This window comes from Phyllostomus hastatus, unplaced genomic scaffold (assembly GCF_019186645.2).
Source record: "Phyllostomus hastatus isolate PE091 unplaced genomic scaffold, TTU_PhHast_1.1 phas_scaffold_760, whole genome shotgun sequence".
Lineage (NCBI taxonomy): Eukaryota > Metazoa > Chordata > Mammalia > Chiroptera > Phyllostomidae > Phyllostomus > Phyllostomus hastatus.
Genome location: NW_025334040.1, coordinates 2,183,599 through 2,201,139, shown reverse-complemented (window position 1 = coordinate 2,201,139; position 17,541 = coordinate 2,183,599). Strand labels below are relative to the sequence as shown.

Genomic DNA, 17,541 nt, shown 5'->3' with positions numbered 1-17,541 from the left:
TATTTTGTAAATAATCTTCCCTTTGTTGCTTATCTTTTAACTCTGTTTATGGTGGCTGTGGTGCTGTGGGAATTCCCAAACACTTTTGTTGTAAGATCCATCAGCCAGAGGCTCCTTTTTTTAGTAGTACAGAAAAATGGAGCTTGAAGGTTTGCAGTGTTGCATACTCGACCCTTCTCTGGTCTGTTTGCTCTTTGACTTTGATCAAATCTCCTTAACTTCACTGAACTTCAGTTTTGCCAACTACATTAGTCCCTCCTGCCCAGCCTCACCCCCAGCTGCCACAGGGATCATGGGAGAAGCTTGGACAAAGCCTCATAGCTGTTCTGAACGTCACAGTTAAGTGAGTTTACTGATGACAGTAAAGAGATCTGCTTCTCCAGCACAGGTCTTGTCTCAGGCAGCGGTTTTCAGGGCCGCAGTGCCTGCCCCAGACGTGGTTCCCTTTCCTGGGTGTTTTCTGAGTGCCTGCCTGTGCTGGGGACGTCAGCTCACGGCTCCACAGAGGGAAGTGTATCGGTTTGCTTGAGCTGCCGCACAAATGACCCCAGGCTGGGTGGCTTTCCCAACCAAAATGTTTTTTTCCTCACAGTTCTGGAGGCCAGAAATTCAAGATTATCAACAGGTTTGGTTTCTACTGAGGCCGCTCTTCATGGCCTGCTGATGGCCACCTTCTCATTGTCTCCTCCCGTGGTCATCCCTTCGATGTGTCTTAGTCTCCTCTTATAAGGACATTGGTCATCTTGGATCAGGGCCCACCCATATGCCCTCGTTTTACCTTAACCACCTCTTCAAAGACCCATCTCCAGATACATTCACATTCCGAGGTCATGCAGGTTTGGACTTCAACATGTGAATTTGGGGGGCACAGTTTGGCCTGTAACAGGGAGATGGCACTGTGTCTGGATGCGAGTCAGGGAATTAAGGCTCAGAGAGGTTCCTGCACTTGCTTCAAGTCACTCAGTACGTGGGTTGCTGATCTGAACTCAGGCCCATACATTTGACCCCTAAGTTCAGGCTCTCCACCCCACCCCCCATCCCCCAACCCCCAACCCCCAACCCCCAGGCAGCCTGCCTGATGTTAACACTGGTTTGGTTCCACTGCCCTGACTTCCTGCCTGCTGATGGTCTTCCTGTGTCTCTGCCATCCTGTGGCCCCGTAACTCACAGGGTACCTCACTGTTCAAGGTACCTACTCACAGCTGACTCTTCTGTACTGTCTTTGTCCCCTTGGAAAAGGGTTTCAAATAATAATTCAACTGACTGTATGCAGCTTGTTCAACTGCTGCTGTTTTTTGTGGGAAAGATTGCATAGTAAGTAAGACAAAGGACATTTGGAATGCAGGAAATTCTCCAATAATCTCACACCTTCACAAAACTGCTCTTGATGTTTGCACGTTACTGTCTCCCCTCTGACATACACTTACATTTCACATATTTGGCATCACATTAGACCTGGCACTTCATGCTCTGCCTTTTCACCCACATCGTAGCTAACAGTTTCCCTGTCTTTACAGTGGTCATTTCAGTGGCTGCATAATAGTTCGCTGGGTTGATGTACTCGAATGTTTGGACGCATCCTCCAATTGTTGAGCATTTGAATCTCCCATTTGTGGTGTTATAGACAATGATGCAATGAACGTCTTTGTGCGGGAAGCTTTTTGCTTCTCTTGAAGTACTGTCTGAGGAAAACTTCCCAGGAGTCAGTTACTGAGGTAAGGGCGGCAGCAGCCTCACGGTACCTTGATGAGCTATAACATCTCTTTATGGAATTAGCATACCGGTCAATATTCCATGCTACCGCCACAGAGTGACCATGCCAGTTTCACTAGGCTGGCACTGGCATCAGGTGTTAATACGTCTTGGCCATTTTCGTCTACTGCGAAGGGTACCTACCTCAAGGTTGCTTTAATTTGTGCTTTTTTAATAACCAACAAAGAAAGAACAACATTCTGCCATAGATTTTTATTTTTAATTCTTTTTGTTATCACTTTCTTTAAAAAATATGGCCCTGGCTGGTGTGGCTCAGTGGATTGAGTGCCAGCTTGCGAACTGAAGGGTGGCCCTTCAATTCCCAGTCAGGGTACATGCCTGGATTGTGGGCCAGGTGCCTGGTTGGGGGTGTGTGAGAGGCAACTGATGGATGTTTCTCTTGCACATTGATGTTCCTCTTCTATTTCTCCCTCCCTTCCCCTGTCTCTAAAAATAAATAAAATCTTAAAAAAAAAAAAAGGGAATACTTTCAGTGTAGACAAATGGGTAGTAGTCCCTTGGGGAATACGAGCTCTTTGACTATCTTGAGGAGTTTGTTGTTGACACAAGGAATATCTAGACTTCAACAAGCAAAAGACCTTTTGGTCAATAACAGACATAAGCCATCAGATGGGGCCAGATGGGCCGGCCCTTTCTGGGAGCAGACGGGGCTGAGAAGAGGCCAGAGTCCTCGGAGTCCCTGGTGGGACCTGACACCAGTTGTTTGCAGGGTACTCCAGGTGACCTGGCTCTCAGGCAGGCCACCCCTTCCACACACATGTGCAGGGATGCCGTGCAGACCCTAGCTCGCCCCTGAGCAGAGCCTGCCAGCCTCCGGACCCAGATGGGGGGCCTCCACCTCTGCTGTACTTGGCACACACGACAGGCAGGGTCAGGCCTAGGCTTCATTCCCTAGTGAAATCTGTCTCATTTTTGCCTTTTTTTTTTCAAACTCACTTGAATGGTGCCCTTTCCTCCATTCTGTTTTTCTGATCTAAAAAGATCAATGGTAAATTGCAGTTTTTTTTCCCCTCAGAAGTTTACTTTAATTGCCTAGCAACACATTATCATAAATTGCTCTCAAATTAATTCTTTGGCTTCGGTGCAGAATCGTTTATTAAAGAGCATGGCAGTCGGCATCTCTGCAGGGCTATTCTTAGAACACTGCCGTTTAAAAGGACTTCATTCTTAAGATACCCCCACAAGGAGCTCATGTGCTAGACAGACCCTTGGAGAACTTGACTGATTAGACAACACAGGGAAGGTCAGTGCCTGTCTCCTGTGGGCCCGAGCCCCTCACTAGTGAGAAGCCTGAGGCCCAGAGGGGAAAGCAAAGGTCTTTCATTCTCGCCATGGTGGAAGGCTGTGGCCAACTTGGGTCTGGAAGCCACCACCAGACCTTGGCCCGGCAGCACGCCCCAGCCTGTGCTCACCTCTGAGTGGTGCAGTCAAGGTGCAGTCAAGGGCAGTGGTACAGGGCAGAAGGGGCTGTGTGGTGTCGGGCACAAGAAGGGTCAGGAGGGCGGGCAGCGATGGGAGGCTTGGGAAGGCAAGAAGACGGTGTGGGTGTGAAGGCTGGGCCCAAAAGGCCTTCTGATGAGTAACTAACTTGCTTCCATCCATCAGTTCATTAATCCACTGATTGATGTGTTTATTCCCACGCTCATTCGTTCTGTGCGTGACTCCCACGGGCTAGGCCACACTGCAGGCTGAGAACAGTGAGAAAAGACCACTGTGTCTGCCATCAAGGAGTTCACAGTCTGTCGTGGGAGAACCGGAACCTATAGCAGGGCACGCTAGGGCCTGGGAAAGAGAGGAGTCCGGGGCATTCTGGCAGGCCGGGTTCAAGGAAATTCGCCTGTGATGCTATTATTTTAACATTTCTGTAGATGCATAGTTCTTACAATTATACTCTATTGCATGATTTGCCTTTCTCATCTCCGCATGTTGTTTTTAAGCACAGTTTCTTATTTCTGCAGAGCCATCACATACATAAGTCTAAATGGCTCCATGCCATGTTTGCAAAGTTGATGAAATAAACATTCACCTACTGTTAGACTCTTAGGTTGCTTCTAGGCTTTGGGACAAATGACGTTGGATATGGAGGCTTGTGCTCCTTTCCCATCATGCACCCTGGGCTGAAGGGCATGGACTTGCCTGTGGTTCTCCTCGTGCACTGCCACGGGCTCTCCTCCCTGCCCCGCCCTCACGCTAGCTTCCGGTACTGGGATGGGCAACAGGTACACCCACCCCAGACACACTCACGGATGTGGATATGTGAGCTTCAGTTGAGTGTGTGTGTGCCATGTTACTGAGCAAAGGAGGGAGACATTGGAAACTGAGGCTGATTAACAGTGCTCTGGCAGCAAGTGGGAGTGGGGAGGCTGGTGCGTAGGGAGGCTGTTGCAGCAGCAGCACCCAGGTGGGACCTGACCAGAGAAGTGGTCACTGTAGACAAGAAAGGAAAACCAAAGACTTTGAAGTGGCCAAGTCCTCTAGTCTGGATGTGCAGGGTCAGATATAGCTTCAAAGGAGGGTTGCAGCTGCCTTCAGGGTCGCCAGCACAGGGTATTTGGGATGAGTGGACAGACCTCAGGAAGGTTGCAGAATTGGCTTTAGAAGGTTGTGTTTAGAGTGTTGGGGGCCTTTTTCCTGGACCTGTTCAAAAGATGCCTTCCACACATGCAGGCAGATGGGGGGTCAGGAGAAGGGTGGGGTTCAGCGCCACCTGCACTCGGGCAGGAGGGAAACTAGTGTGAGGCCCAGGGCAGTCAGCAGAACAGCTGGATTTATCCATCGGTCATCGTATGCTCAGCCTCAGTCAAGGCTTCCTTGTCACTGGGTAACTAAGACTGTCCAACTAATATGTCTTCTTCTTTAGGAATAAATTGGCCCCTTTTTGGGTGCCTGTTAAGCTATGTTGTAGATTTTTAAGTATTTCACATGAGCAGAATCGGACCACTGTTTGATGTGGCCTACAGCTTAAAGTAATTACATAGACGGGAGAAATTGTGTGTGTTTGCCTTAGTAAGACTGCACGATCTGCTTTCATACTTTTCTTTACTGTTTTAGTTTCCTCCTGGCTGGCTGTTGTTCCCTATTTTCTCCATGACACAGCTATCAGACTGCCATGGCTATTGGTGAGGGCGGGGAGACAAAGGAAATAGTGACAGTGACCATGACGTTGACTTGCTGTGACAACACCACAAGGCATGCAGCCCCTCTGCCCTCCCCTTCCTCAGCTCTGAGACGTGGCACGGCCATGCGTTCGAACGATTCTTCCAGCTTCCAGATCCCAAGATACTCAGAGCGTCTCATTAAATATTCTGGGTTGGGTGTATTCTTGCCCATGTAAGTCCTGCGAAAATCACCTGTATGTGTATGAGCATTTCCCAAAGCACTGAGGACACTGCTCTGGTCTCACCTCATTTTCCCTCACAGGAGAGCCTAGGCTGGGCTGCCTTTGCTCACTGGGAAGTCAGAGAAAAGGGGGCTTTGGGGACAGGGTCAGGGGATCAGCCTGGGACACGCTGCCAGCTGCCCATTGCCTGCAGGGGTGTCCAACCCTCGCCTGCAGGCCACATGCAGCCCAGGATGGCTATGAATGCAGCCCGACGCAAAATCGTAAATTACTTAAAACATTTTTTGTTCATCAGTTTTAATGAAAACACTAATGAGTGTTTGTGTATTGAATGTGTGGCCCAAGACAACTCTTCTTCCAGTGTGGCCCAGAGACACCAAAAGGTTGGACACCCCTGCGAGAGTTTAGGAGATGTGCACCTTCGAGGAAAGAAGTGGAGGAAGACGAGGGAGTGGCGAGTGCCTAGTGCCCCCGGCATGGGCCGCACCCCGCAGGGGGAGCACTGTGCCCTGGGTCCGCCGTCTTGAGGCTTTTATCTCTCTCTCGCTGGCGGGAATCTTAGGGGAGGTCTCAGGGGAGGGTCTCAGTAGAATGTTCATCTGTTCTCCAGGTGTGCCCTTTCAGGGTCATGGTCTCCACTGATGGGCCAGTGACAGGGCAGGGGGTCTTCGGTCACTGCATTTGGCTCTAGCAGCGTCCACCTGGTTCTGCTGCTTTTCTGGGCCTGGGGCTGAAATGCAACTGAGGCCTAGATGTTATCTCTAGGGAGGGGACCTTTTGATTCTGGCTGTAAGTTGCTCAGCCATTGGGTTCAGCTACCTGCCTCAGTCTCCCTATTCCCCTTGCCAAGGAATTTTCCTAGTTTCTTACCGTCCTGTCTCACAGGCGTGTTGATCCTGGGCAGGTCACTTGCCCTCCGAGCCATGGTTTCCTCATCCACAAAAGAGGAAACAGAGCTGTTCTGCAGGGATTTGGATGAGGAAACGCAGGTGACGCTGACACCCTTGCACCTGGCACTCAGTCAGCATGCCATCGCTGGTTGCCATTTGCAGCCTTACAGTGGTCTTCATTATGTAGCCAAAAACCCAAGGCCCAGAGCGGCTAAATGCCTTATGTCGCTGGGGACAGCGACTCTTGATGCAATTGCTAAGGGTTAATTCTGTAGGTAGAAGGCATACCGATACCCAGTTGCTTCAAAGACCTAGAAAGGACATATGGACCCAACACCATCTTGTCTGAGTCTATTACATGTTATAACAGGCGCTCATTGCATATATGAAAACCTTTAAATTGCTGAAAATTGGTTACTTCCAGTTCAGTAAGTTACAGTTGATAAATTCTGTTGACTGAGCCTCCTGTGAGGTGGGGTGTTTTTTTGGGGGGGCGGGGGTTGCTTTGTTGGGGATGGAACAACGGCTGAACGCCAATGCTGGGGCTCAAAAAGAGTCTGCAGTCCAGTGGGAAAGACATAATCAGGGCAGAGTGAGGTGGGGGCCAAGGCCAAGGACTGGGGCTGGTCCCGGCGGGGACTGCCTTGCAGCAACTGTCTGTTCAAGCCAAGATGCCAGTGTGATCAGCAGAGAGAGGGAGGGGGACGGGATGGACCTGCTGGTAGGGACTTGGGGACCACAGAGGGGACGAGTGACGGAGTCTGACATACATTGGGACAGGGTCTGACTTGTATTGAGCATGGTCTGGGGAGGTGGGGGTGGGCGCTGAGTGGAAGTAGGAGACCTGAGGGGAAGCTCTGGAACAGTCCGCAGGCATGATGGTGGCTTGTTAGGCCTCCGTGGCAGCCGTGTAGGGGGCGGTGGGGGGTGGGGGGTGGGGGCGTGGAGAAGGGAATGGGTCCTGGCTGTGCTCTGAGGGTAGAGCTGTCAGGAAGTGTTAGCCAACTTGGAGCTGGGTCTAAGACATGGAAAGGTCAAAGATGACTCCAAGGTTTCTGTCAAGGGCGAGTAGGAGGATGGCGCTGCCGCTCACTAGCCGAGGTGGCGAAGACTAGGGGAAGGTTGGGGCACGTTGAGGGCTCAGATTTGGAGAGCCGGGTTTTTGATGCCTTTGATGCCCCTCAGACATCCCTTGGAGAAGTCCTGCGAGCAGCTGGACAGGCCTGTTTGTTCTGGGAGGTCTGGGTGGAGACAGACGTTTGTCCCCAGATGCCCGCAGCCCTGTGGTAGCGGCGCCAAGGGAGCCCAGCTCCCTGGAGCCCCGCCTGTTGCCTTCTTCCGCGGCAGTGGACCGGTAGCTGCAGGTGGCTGGACACAGGTGCACCAGCTACTGCAGCAGAATCATAGGTGACCCCGATTTCCTGGAATCATCGCCAGGGCCCCAGCCACCTCCATTTCCCACGTGCCCCTTGGCTCTCAAGGGCGACTTTCCCTTTGAAACGCCAAGCCTGCTGCTGCAGTGGGGCGGCATTTTGCTCAGACTTTCCCCTTAGCTGTGACGTTTAAATGGGGAGCCCGCCTGGCGCTGGGTTGCCCTGGGGTTCGCTGTGGGAGCAGGGCGGAGGAGAAGGGGGCGGCCGCTGTGTCGCTCGTGCTCCGCTTGGCTCCCGCGGCGCCGACGGGGTTAACGGGCTCGTTCGCCGGGTGGCGGGCGGCAGTGGTGCATTGTGGTAACGCAGCGCTGGGACCCACGAGTGCCCGCCGCCTCCGCCGGGCGGCCCACCGAGCTGTGCATCTGTGCGAGTCCCCCAGCCCGAAGCCATGTAGCGCCCGACTGCTCGGAGGCCGCCCCGCCGCGGGGATGAAGGGACGCGGCTGCTGGGAGACGGCCTCCGTGCGCTCCTTCTGCAGCTCCGGCTGCCTGAATAAATTTAAGAAGGGTTAGTGTTGCCCCGCTTCCGCCCCGAGGCCCAGCTCCCCGCGCATTCCGGGCGCCGGGCTTGCTGCATGATTAATCCACGCGAGCTTCTGATGTCACTCCCTCGTGGCGTGGGGAGTGCGGGGAGCCTCGGGGAACCCCTGTCCTGGTACCTCCCCATGCGCGCTCTGGTTTCCCTTTAAGCGCAGGGCATTGTGGAGAGGGGCTGCCCCTATAGACGTGTCTGTCTGATTCACTTCTGCAGAAAGGAATCGAAATATAGTCCAGAGCTTTCTTAAAAGAAGGGGGAAGCAGCAGTCCATGTTTAATCCACCCATGAGTCTGCTTGGGCCCCGCATGTCCTGGAGCCTGGGCAGGATGGCTGCTTTGGCCACAGCGGCTTTGTCCTGGGGCTACCTGAGATGTCAGCTGTGCTCCGTGCATGGCGCAGCCCCCTCCCCTTTGCCCCTTGAGCAAGCTGCGACAGACCAGGAGAGTCGCTGTAAGTGGCCGCCAGGGTTTGAGCAATGGCCAGCCCTAAGGATGACCTCCTGAGGGATAGTGGTCCAGAATGACAGCTTCAGAGTGTGCAGGCACGATGGATTGCCTGAGAGCCCCTTGTCAGCGTTTGGGGAGTAGGGGGTGGGGCTTCGCTGTTGGTTAAAGCAAACTCATTAAGCACTGGCTTGAAATTCCTGATGCTTGAAACCTTCATTACTGGAGATTTTGCATGAGTGAAACTCGCTGTGTTTACCTTAATGAGTGTTTCTATTATAATTTGAAAGTCTAGGGGAAAATTAGGGTTCTTTGACCCGTAGACCTAAAACACAGAGACCGTTCATTTTACTTACCACTAATTTATTAAAAGCAGCTTCTTTTAGACATTAACGCCCTCTGATCTGTAATAAAACTTGTAATTAGCTTTGCCTGCTGACAAACTTTAGCTAGTCAGTTGTGCTAACGATAGCTTCCTAAGGCCCTGGCCCAGTGCAGGCGCCCTTGAAGTTGCAGACTTCAGGCCTCGGCCCTGGAGTCAGGTTTAACCATGCAGACTCTCCTGAAAAAGCCATCTGAAGTCTTAGCGTGTTTGTAATTGCAAACCCTGGAAATTTATTTCATGGGAGGCTGGTCCTATAGCTCTGTCTTAGGAACCCTTTAAAGAAACTTGCAAGTGAATTTTGTCCCAGGTTTGATTGGCCATGATTTCCAGTTCTCATGTGGGACACAGTGCCACTTCTAGTGCAGTTATGTTCCATATGCAAAGTTTAAATGACGTCCCTGTCATTTGGATGGATTTATTCTGAGGGTGAAGCTTGGAGTTAGAAAAAAAGGAAAGACAAGAACAGAAAGTATGCATCAGTTGGGCATTAAAAGGCTTCTCTCCTTTCGTCCTGCCGGATGGTTTTCCCGGTTGCCGTTCTCTCAAAGATTTGCTGCGGACAAGAAGCATGGGGCCTGGGGTCTCTGTATTTTCTGCCAGGTTATGGGGGGGATGCCCACCTTGCCAGGCGGGACCAAAGCAGTTGCACCTCAAGAATGGTGACACGGCAGCCAATTTGATTGCCAGACCCTGCGTGCCAGGCCTGCCTTCCTACCCTTCTTGTCACTGTCCCCTGTGCACAGTAGGTCTGGGGACGAGGGGTTCAAGGAGGAGGTGTGTTGGGCCTAGTGCTCAGAAAAGGGCCCAGAGCAGAGCTTGCTGCACTGGCAGAAGGAGGCCCGGGGCCATCGCAGTGGTCAGTTGTAGCAAGGACTCAGCCTTGATGTCGGAGGCTCTGGGGTGGTCTAGAGTGTCTCCCTTGGGCGCCTTGTGTGAAGGTGGGCCTAGGAGGTCCAGAATGGAGGAGTTTTCAGGAGAAACTGGAAATCTCTCAGTGTTTAAATGTTGGCCAAAATGCATATTTTAAACACTTGGGTAGGACAATGCCTATACACCTGGGCAGCTAAAGAGCGAGAGAGGCTGCAGGTGGCCTGGCTAGCTGTCAGCTTTGGGAGGTGGGAGCCTCCTGGCCCCTCACACTGTGGGTGTGGCAGGCATGGGGGTGGGGCCTATGTCCCCAGCATGCAAATGGGATGCGACTGGCCTCCTCTTACCAGACACCTCAAAAGGTATTGAAATGAGAAGTCTCTCCAAACAAATTTTCCCTTAAAACAGGGTCCCAGTGAAACTGTGTCACACTCCTGAGCCCTCCTTCATGCAGGTTGAAGGGGAGCTGGCCTTGCAGCCTGGGGACTGAAGTCCAGCCAGTGACCATTTCAGTGGCAGGACAGCACTGGGGCTTGACCAAGGTCCATCACATGGGCTGGTACTCTGGAGGTCCCGTAGCGTAGCTGGGACATTAGGGGACTTGGGTTCTTGTCCTGGCAGCCTCCAGGTCGTGTGGCTGTGAGAAAAATCCCTGCCCCCCTGTGGGCCTCAGTTGCCCCCACCTCCACAAATGAGAGGAGGGTGGGTTGAGAAGGACTGGCCTCCGCCCTGCTCTCAGGCCTGGGGACAGGCCTGTTGATACCAGGCTGCTCCTCAGTGGTCAGTGGCATGTTCACATTGCTCCTCAGCCACTTGCCTCAGTCAGCTAGCCTCTTAGCCTTTTAGAGCCTCAATCTCTTCATCTAGAAGATGGTATTAAGCCTACTTACCTGGCTGGAAGGTTGACATGGGATAATATGTATCTCTAAAGCTGCTAATTAATCAGTCTGTCTCTCCGTGTGTCTGTCTGTCTGTCTGTCTGTCTGTCTCTCTCTCTCTCTCCCCCCCACTGCTTCAAACAGAGCCAGGCACCACAAATGGGGAAATGCCCATTTGGGCCTCTTGTAAGCTCTGAATTTGCCCCTTGGCAGCTCACTGCTTGGCCTGTGTGTGTGTGTGTGTGTGTGTGTGCGCGCGCGCGCACGTGCGCACATGCACACAGATGTGTATAGGACCTCTGCATCTTTTCTGGTCAGAATGCAAAGCTCTGAAATTGCAGACGATAGGGACCCCTCACCCTGGCCTTACCAGAGGTCGGGGTCAGGTGGCCTTGGGCATCCCTGCTCATGGCAGTGCTAAGGTCTCCACTTTCTAATTGGGTACCTCAAAGAGCTGCTGCGTGCCCACCAGCCAGCCCCCATCTTCCAACTGGCAGCACTTTGTGTTGTGTAGGTTGCGGACCTGAGCTTGGCAGGGAAACCGGAGGGATCAGGGATGTGAGTGCCAGGTACTTGAATGATCTGAGGGCTTGTTTTGAGGGTTTTTTTTTTTTGTTTTTTGTGTGGGGGGGGGTTCCCCCCATCTTTGAGGCTTGGAACAGGTGCTGTTCCTTCAGAGAAGGAGCCTCACGGAACTTCAGCAGAGACTTGGGTGTAGTGTCCTTCAAAAATGTACAGGTAGGGTCCTTTTGGGCCTGGCTTGCCAAGGTGTCTGCTGTCATATTCCCTGCTGTTGGCGTCTGCTGGGGTCCTTGGGAAGAAGGTCCAAGGCCTGGAGTGAGGGACTGGCTCTCTGCTCTAATCACCTTCCTTGGACGTGCAGAGTAGCCTTCTGGTGCCGGGGGATTAGCACCTGCCCCCTCACCAGGCCTGGTGTCAAAGTACTCTGCTCTCCCCGTTTGACCAAATGTCCTTGCCTATTCCTCCCATTTTAATCAAATCCATCCTTGCAGGCCCAGTGCCCACTGCAGCTCCTCCCGACGCTTTCTCTACCCCCAAGGCTGGTGGTGACCCCTTTCCTCAGGCCTCTCCTGGCCTCCCTTCTGCAGCAGCCTGGGTTGTTTGAATGCAAGTTCTCTCTTCTGTGGCCATAGACCCCCACAGGTGGAGGCCAGGTCTCACCTGTGTCTGTGATGTGCCCCAACCACCACCTCCAGCACTCAGCATTTTTGCATAATTGCCTTTCCATAACCAACCTACCTGCGTAGACATGAACAGAGGGAAGGGCCATCTGAGGACAAATGGCAAGTGCATGCTTGGCTGGTGTTTTTCCCTTCCAGCTGGGGTTTCTCCTGATTCACTGGGACTCTTCCCAACTCAGGATTGGAGCAATGGATGGAGTCTGTCCTGTCTCTCCTCTCTGGTCCCATTATCATGAATGGCTCCCTTGGAACAACTGGGGAAGCTCAGAGATGTGGGAGGTGGAGGCTCTTAGGTAAACCAGGGCATCTCGAAGAGCTTTCTGGAGGAGGTGACACCCAGCTGGGTGTTGGAGGATGAGGATGAGTAGGCAGGTGGAGGGCAGGGGCAGACAGGTGCTCAGTTAGGTTTGAGTGAGGTATCAAGACCTCATGACAGGTGAGAGGTGGGAGGGGGCCCCCCTGGTGGGTTGGGTCATAAAGGCCAGGCGAGCAGGAAGGGGCTTGAGCTTCGTCGGCTCGGAGGCGACGTGCGGCTTATGGAAAGGAGGCTTCAGGGCAGCACCTACCTCGCTTAGTCCTCCCTGCACCGAGGGAAGGGAAGGGCATCTCGCCTCACGAGAGTTCAGTCACTTGGTGCCATACCTGGGTGTATGACAGTCTCTGATAGACATGTCTCCTGGTGGATCCTCTGTCTGCTTGCCTGTCGAGTTCTACAGGTAAGAATTCTACTTGGTGAATTAACCTGACGGCAGTACTGTATAAGAGCCCCACCTCTTCCTGGCACATGGCAGCTGCACATTATTATTATTATTATTATTATTATTATTATTATTATTATTATTATCATCACCATCATCACCATCATCATCATCATCATCCCTATGTGGATCTCGCCCACTACACTTGTGTGCGTACGTGTTATTTCACACGGAGGCACCTGTTGGCGGAGCGGTGTTTTACCACTGTGGTTTTCACAGAGGCTGGGGACAGTTTCGGCGAGCCAGCCTGCCAAGGCAGCCATGGGCTCTCGTGCCCGGCACAAGTCTGGACTCCGGAGCCAGACAAGACCTGGGGGTGGCCACGCCAGCATTCCCGTCTGGCGAAGCGAGGCTGCCTTGGAGCACGTGCCCCTTGGCACACCTAAGGGGCTTCGTCAGTGGCGGTGAGTAAGCCGATGGTAGCCGTGTCATTCTACAGAGGGGACAACTGTGCTAACAGGAAAGAGAGGTGACTTTGCTAAGACCCCACAGGCAAAGGTGGGACCGGAGCCTGCACACTCTGCCAGCACTGACCACGGGCGGGGAAGGCCGCAGACTGGACATATGCCGGACTCTCAAGGAGCCTGGCTGAACGGAGGCCACAGTGGGTGGGGCCGGGGGCTCGATTTCTGGGGCAGAACCTGGGGCATGTTGAGCGTGGTGATTCGGGGGGATTTCTTGTGGAAAGAGGCTAAATACCAGGGGGAAGTTTCAAGTATCTTGATGATTTGAGTCAGAATGAGGAATGATGAGCAGTACATGGTAAGATAAGTCAGAAGTTTAGTCTCCTCTGTTTAGCAGAACATCTGGCCAGTCATTCATTCTGTGCTAAGAACTGTCCTGGCAGCTGTGTTGGGTACACGGCATCCGCAGCCAAGTGTCAGGAACGCAGAGGGGCTACAGCCTAGCCAGCGTCCTTCTGATCTCCCCACACCAGTGAACAGATGATGGGGCATGACCCTGGCTGGCCAGACTCGGAGCCCAGGAGGTGCTGGTCACACCAGAGAGAAGATTGGAGAAGGTAGACGCACTCTAAGGTGCACAGGAGGCCATGAGCTCTGAGGAAAGGCACCACCAGAGGGCAGAGAGGCAGGCATGGAGCCTGGCATGGGGGGCCCTCTGCAGGCCAGTATCTAAGGGGGTAGGTTGGGTGGGCTACATGCAAGGGTGCCCTAGGTTAAGGGAGCAGCGTGTTGGAGGCGCTGAGGAGGACCACACACATACAGGCATGAGGGTGTCCCTGTGTGTGGGCAGGCGGACAGGTAGGGGGAGGGGAGAGCTACAGGCAAGAGAAAGGGGGCGGAGGGGAGGGAGATGTGGGCAGAGCAGGCCTCCCCCGACCCCGCCCCCGTCGCCCCAGTGCTTCGGATTAGCTGTGCTGTAGCTCATCTCTGCGTAGAGGCTTCATGTCTGTGCCAGCTCTGGGCCTCTGGGCTGCAAGTGGACCACCGTGCTGGACTGTGCAGGCCGGCGGAGGAAAGGGGGTCGTGGTCAGGAGTGACCTCTGCCTTGGGGGCGGCAGAGAATGGGAGCTGGCCATGCAGTCGTGGCCATTTCCTCAAACAACAGCATACCAGTGAGGAGGATATTAGCAGCGTGGGGGGTGACGAGGCTGTGACAGGCCCTGGGCTGCCTCTGGCAGGGATCTGTTGCCACCAGCGGCCCCAAGGAACCCGGAGAACGCAGTGCGCTCTGTCAGGGGCCGCTCATGTGCTCACAGGCTGCGTGCAGGGTGGTGATGCGCCCACTTGGCACCCGTCTTTAGAAAAGGGCACTCCTTCCTCAAGACCCTTTACTCCCACCTCTCCTGAAATTGCGATAATGTACTGACTCTGTCAGAGCAATATCCTTTTCTTCCACTTGTTTGACACGTTATTAAGAACAAATCTACAGTGTCTATTGTGAAACGTGCTTCCTAGAGATGTGCCAGGCGCAACCTGCTCAACCGTATGCAACAGCCCTATTGATCTAAACATTGATCAGGAGCGGAGTGTGGTGGGCACGGAGGACTATCAGTGACCTCTGTGGCCTCCAGGCAGAGAGAGAGAGGGCTGACCATGTGCCAGGCTAGGAGATGTGACCCTGCAGGGGGCTCAGCACAGGCCAGAGTGGGAGCCGGGACATGGAGAGGCCCTGGGAAGCTGGACGGGAGGCCCCAGGATGGTGAGAAAAATTGGGGAGAGGGGCCTCTGAGCCACTGTGGAGAAAGGGGCAGCCAGAGGCTGGCAGGACAGAGGTGGTCAGGCTCAAGCCCCAGGCCCCTCCTGCCCGGGACTGACAGACAGGCTTGCCCCCCATATATCTCCCTCTGACCTCGTCAAGGAGTGTCACACGGCACGCGGCACCACCCTCCGTGGATGTGAGTCATTCCCCTGACACCTGGTTTTCCTGTAAAGTGGCAGTCAGCTCAGACCGGCAGCAGCATCTGATCAAATAGATGAGCAATATGAATAAAGATGAAGCTAGGGGCTTCGGGCTGCCAGAGATAGATTTCCTTTTATGAACTGCTTCCCTCTGACGTGTGTGTTGAAATGAGGCCTGACGCACATCTTCAGAAATAGTAGCTGCTCGGGCTGGGTGCTGTGGGGAGGTGGAAGGAAGCCACAGACTCGGGGAATGGAGCCCCACCCGGGCAGTGCCCTCGGGCGGCCCTCGGGGCCTGGCATGCCCAGCATCCTGGCTGTAGGTGGGAGCTGGTTAGAAGACAGATGTTTTTCCTGAAAGGCTAGAACTGACAGCCAGCCAAGCCCCCTGGGGACACCCCTCCACCCGGGATATTTTTATTTCAGAAGCAGAACAGTTTGTGTGGGGTGGGGCCCCTAGAACATTTGGCAGCTGCTCATCTGCCTGGTGGAATTCCCGGCCCAAACCCACCCTCACCTTCCCCCAACACCCACACGCACACGCACGCACACACACATGCACACGCTTTGCCCTTGGCCAAACTGGGAGGTTCATCCGGGCAGTCCTCTGCCCCTCCATGTAAACATCCTCTAGTTGTAGGGGTTATTTAGTGAAGGCAGCAATTCCAGATGTTTAAGATCATGGTGTTTCCTTAGCTCCATTGCCCCTCGTGCTACTGTTTTTAGGTCTCTATTCCTAGCCTGCATTTTTCCTTTATGTGAGCATCCTTTCTACATCATTGGGATAAAAAAAACCACGCCGTCTGCACATGACTGTCTTACGCACTTCCCCACATTCCTGCGGGCTTGGCGTGTGTCTGCGCGACGGCTGGGGAGCGCCGTCTCCTTCCGTCAGCCACTTCGGTTCGTCCCAGACTGTCGGAGCCCAGCTGCGGCCTGAGCATCTTTGACGTGCGCCGTTCCTCTTCACTGTTTCTTTCCGGGACAAATTCCCAAGTGTGTGATCACTGAGTCAAGGATGTGACCTCTTCCCTGTGGCACCCATCACCCTCTGGCCGAAGTGTCCTGGTGCGTGACGCTCTCGGGGCTGGGTGTGGACACCTGCCCGGCATCAGACTCCATCGTCCCGAGAGGGACTTTTGACCAGGCATAAAGTTGTGCCTTGTTAGTGTTTCGACTTGCATTTGACTAATCAGAAAAGGATGAATTTCCTGCCCAAGTTCAGTTATTATTTGTAGTTTCCCTTCCATTGCCCATCAGCTGCATCTTCTCCTGCCCTCATGTGGAAACCCAAAGGGAAGCGTTAGGAATGTTGGTTTATGTTGGATCTGGCTGGAACCCAAGCCAGACGGGACTTCTCAGAACCCTGGCACCGCTGCACTGTGCTAGTAGGGGTGGGGCTCAGATGAGCGAGTGGTCCCTGGGACTCTCATTCCCTAGCAGGATCCACTAGGGTCCTGGTTAAAAAGTTAGGATTTTAAGACACAGACAGCTGAGTAGTAAGCCAAGTGTGGGGCCCCTCTGACTTCAGCCCCGGGTGACATCACAGGTCACATGCCTGGGACGCCCACACTCCCCCATCCATCTGGTTGGAAGTGGAGTTAGAAGAGTGGCTGCCCGGCTGCGCTCAGTCCACGTCTTAGCTTTCCCCCAGGGCCCCTCCAGATCCAGGCATGGACCGGCTGCTGGTGGGCTGCTTGTGGCCACCAGAGGCCAGTGTGCGTGCTGCCCTTGACCAGTGTTGGCTGTGCACCCTCCCTGGTGTTCTCAGCCCTGGCCATTTCCGTGTCCACATTCCCCCCCCCCCCCCCGACGCCTGGCAGCTCTTACTGGTGGGGAGCTGGCTCTTCTGCTCCTCTCTGCCCACTCACACTGGGTGGGACAGGAAGCATCTCACCCACGTTTCTCTTACCTTCCCCTTCCCAAACTTTTTATTGCTTTTTTAAAAATATAGTTTTATCACAGTCATTTTGTTGGAAGGGTGTACTGTTTAGTTTTTTTTTCTTTTAGTTCAAATAAAAATTAAACTGCATTTTTTTAGGACTTGATTTTTTTCTTTGAACATTGCATTTCTAAGATTTATCTATGCTGTTGGGTGTAGCTGTTGTTCCTTCATTTCCACTGCTTCTAATATTCTGTGTGGCCGTATTACAGCTCATTCACCCTTCTTTGTCGGTGGACATTAGCTATGTTTCCGATGCTTAGCAGTCATGAACTCTGCTGCAATATGAACGTTACCGTACACATTTCCAGGCACACGTGTACAGAAGTTTGCCAGGGGTGTCCCCCGGAGGGCCGTTTCTGGCCACGGGGTCTATGGGTGACGAGCTGTAAAAAACAACACCACATCGTTTCCCGAAGCGGCTGTGCTGCTTTCCACCGTCAGCGGGCGAGTTCCCTGTGATGGCCGTGTCTCCAGCACCGGGTCCTGAAACACATGTTCTTGCAAGTCTAATGCCCCTGGAATGGAGTTTTTCTACAATCTTAATTTTCCTGATATCAAAATACTGTAGTATGAGCATTTTATTGTTGAGTGTGTTTCTCCTTTGCGAAATGCACTTTTCTGTTGGGTGCTTTGTCTTTTTTCTTCTGTATTTCTTCTGTATCTTTGTATGATATGGACATCTACCATTTGTCAGTTATAAGCTTTTAGTTTGTATTTTATCATTTTA

The 17,541-nt window shown here is 53.2% G+C and overlaps 1 protein-coding gene across 3 annotated transcripts in view; it reads left to right on the top strand.

Moving 5' to 3' along the window:
- The window catches only part of OSBP2 (oxysterol binding protein 2), a 130,080-nt gene that overhangs the window by 63,017 nt on the left and 49,522 nt on the right, over positions 1-17,541 (top strand). The window contains exon 1 of one of the 3 annotated variants that reach the window (XM_045826875.1): positions 7,865-7,943. The exons of the other annotated variants lie outside the window; for them this stretch is intronic. Within the exon in view, the coding sequence (XP_045682831.1) occupies positions 7,865-7,943 (79 nt within the window). Of the gene's footprint in view, positions 1-7,864; positions 7,944-17,541 lie in introns of those variants that run through there. 3 annotated transcript variants of the gene reach the window in all.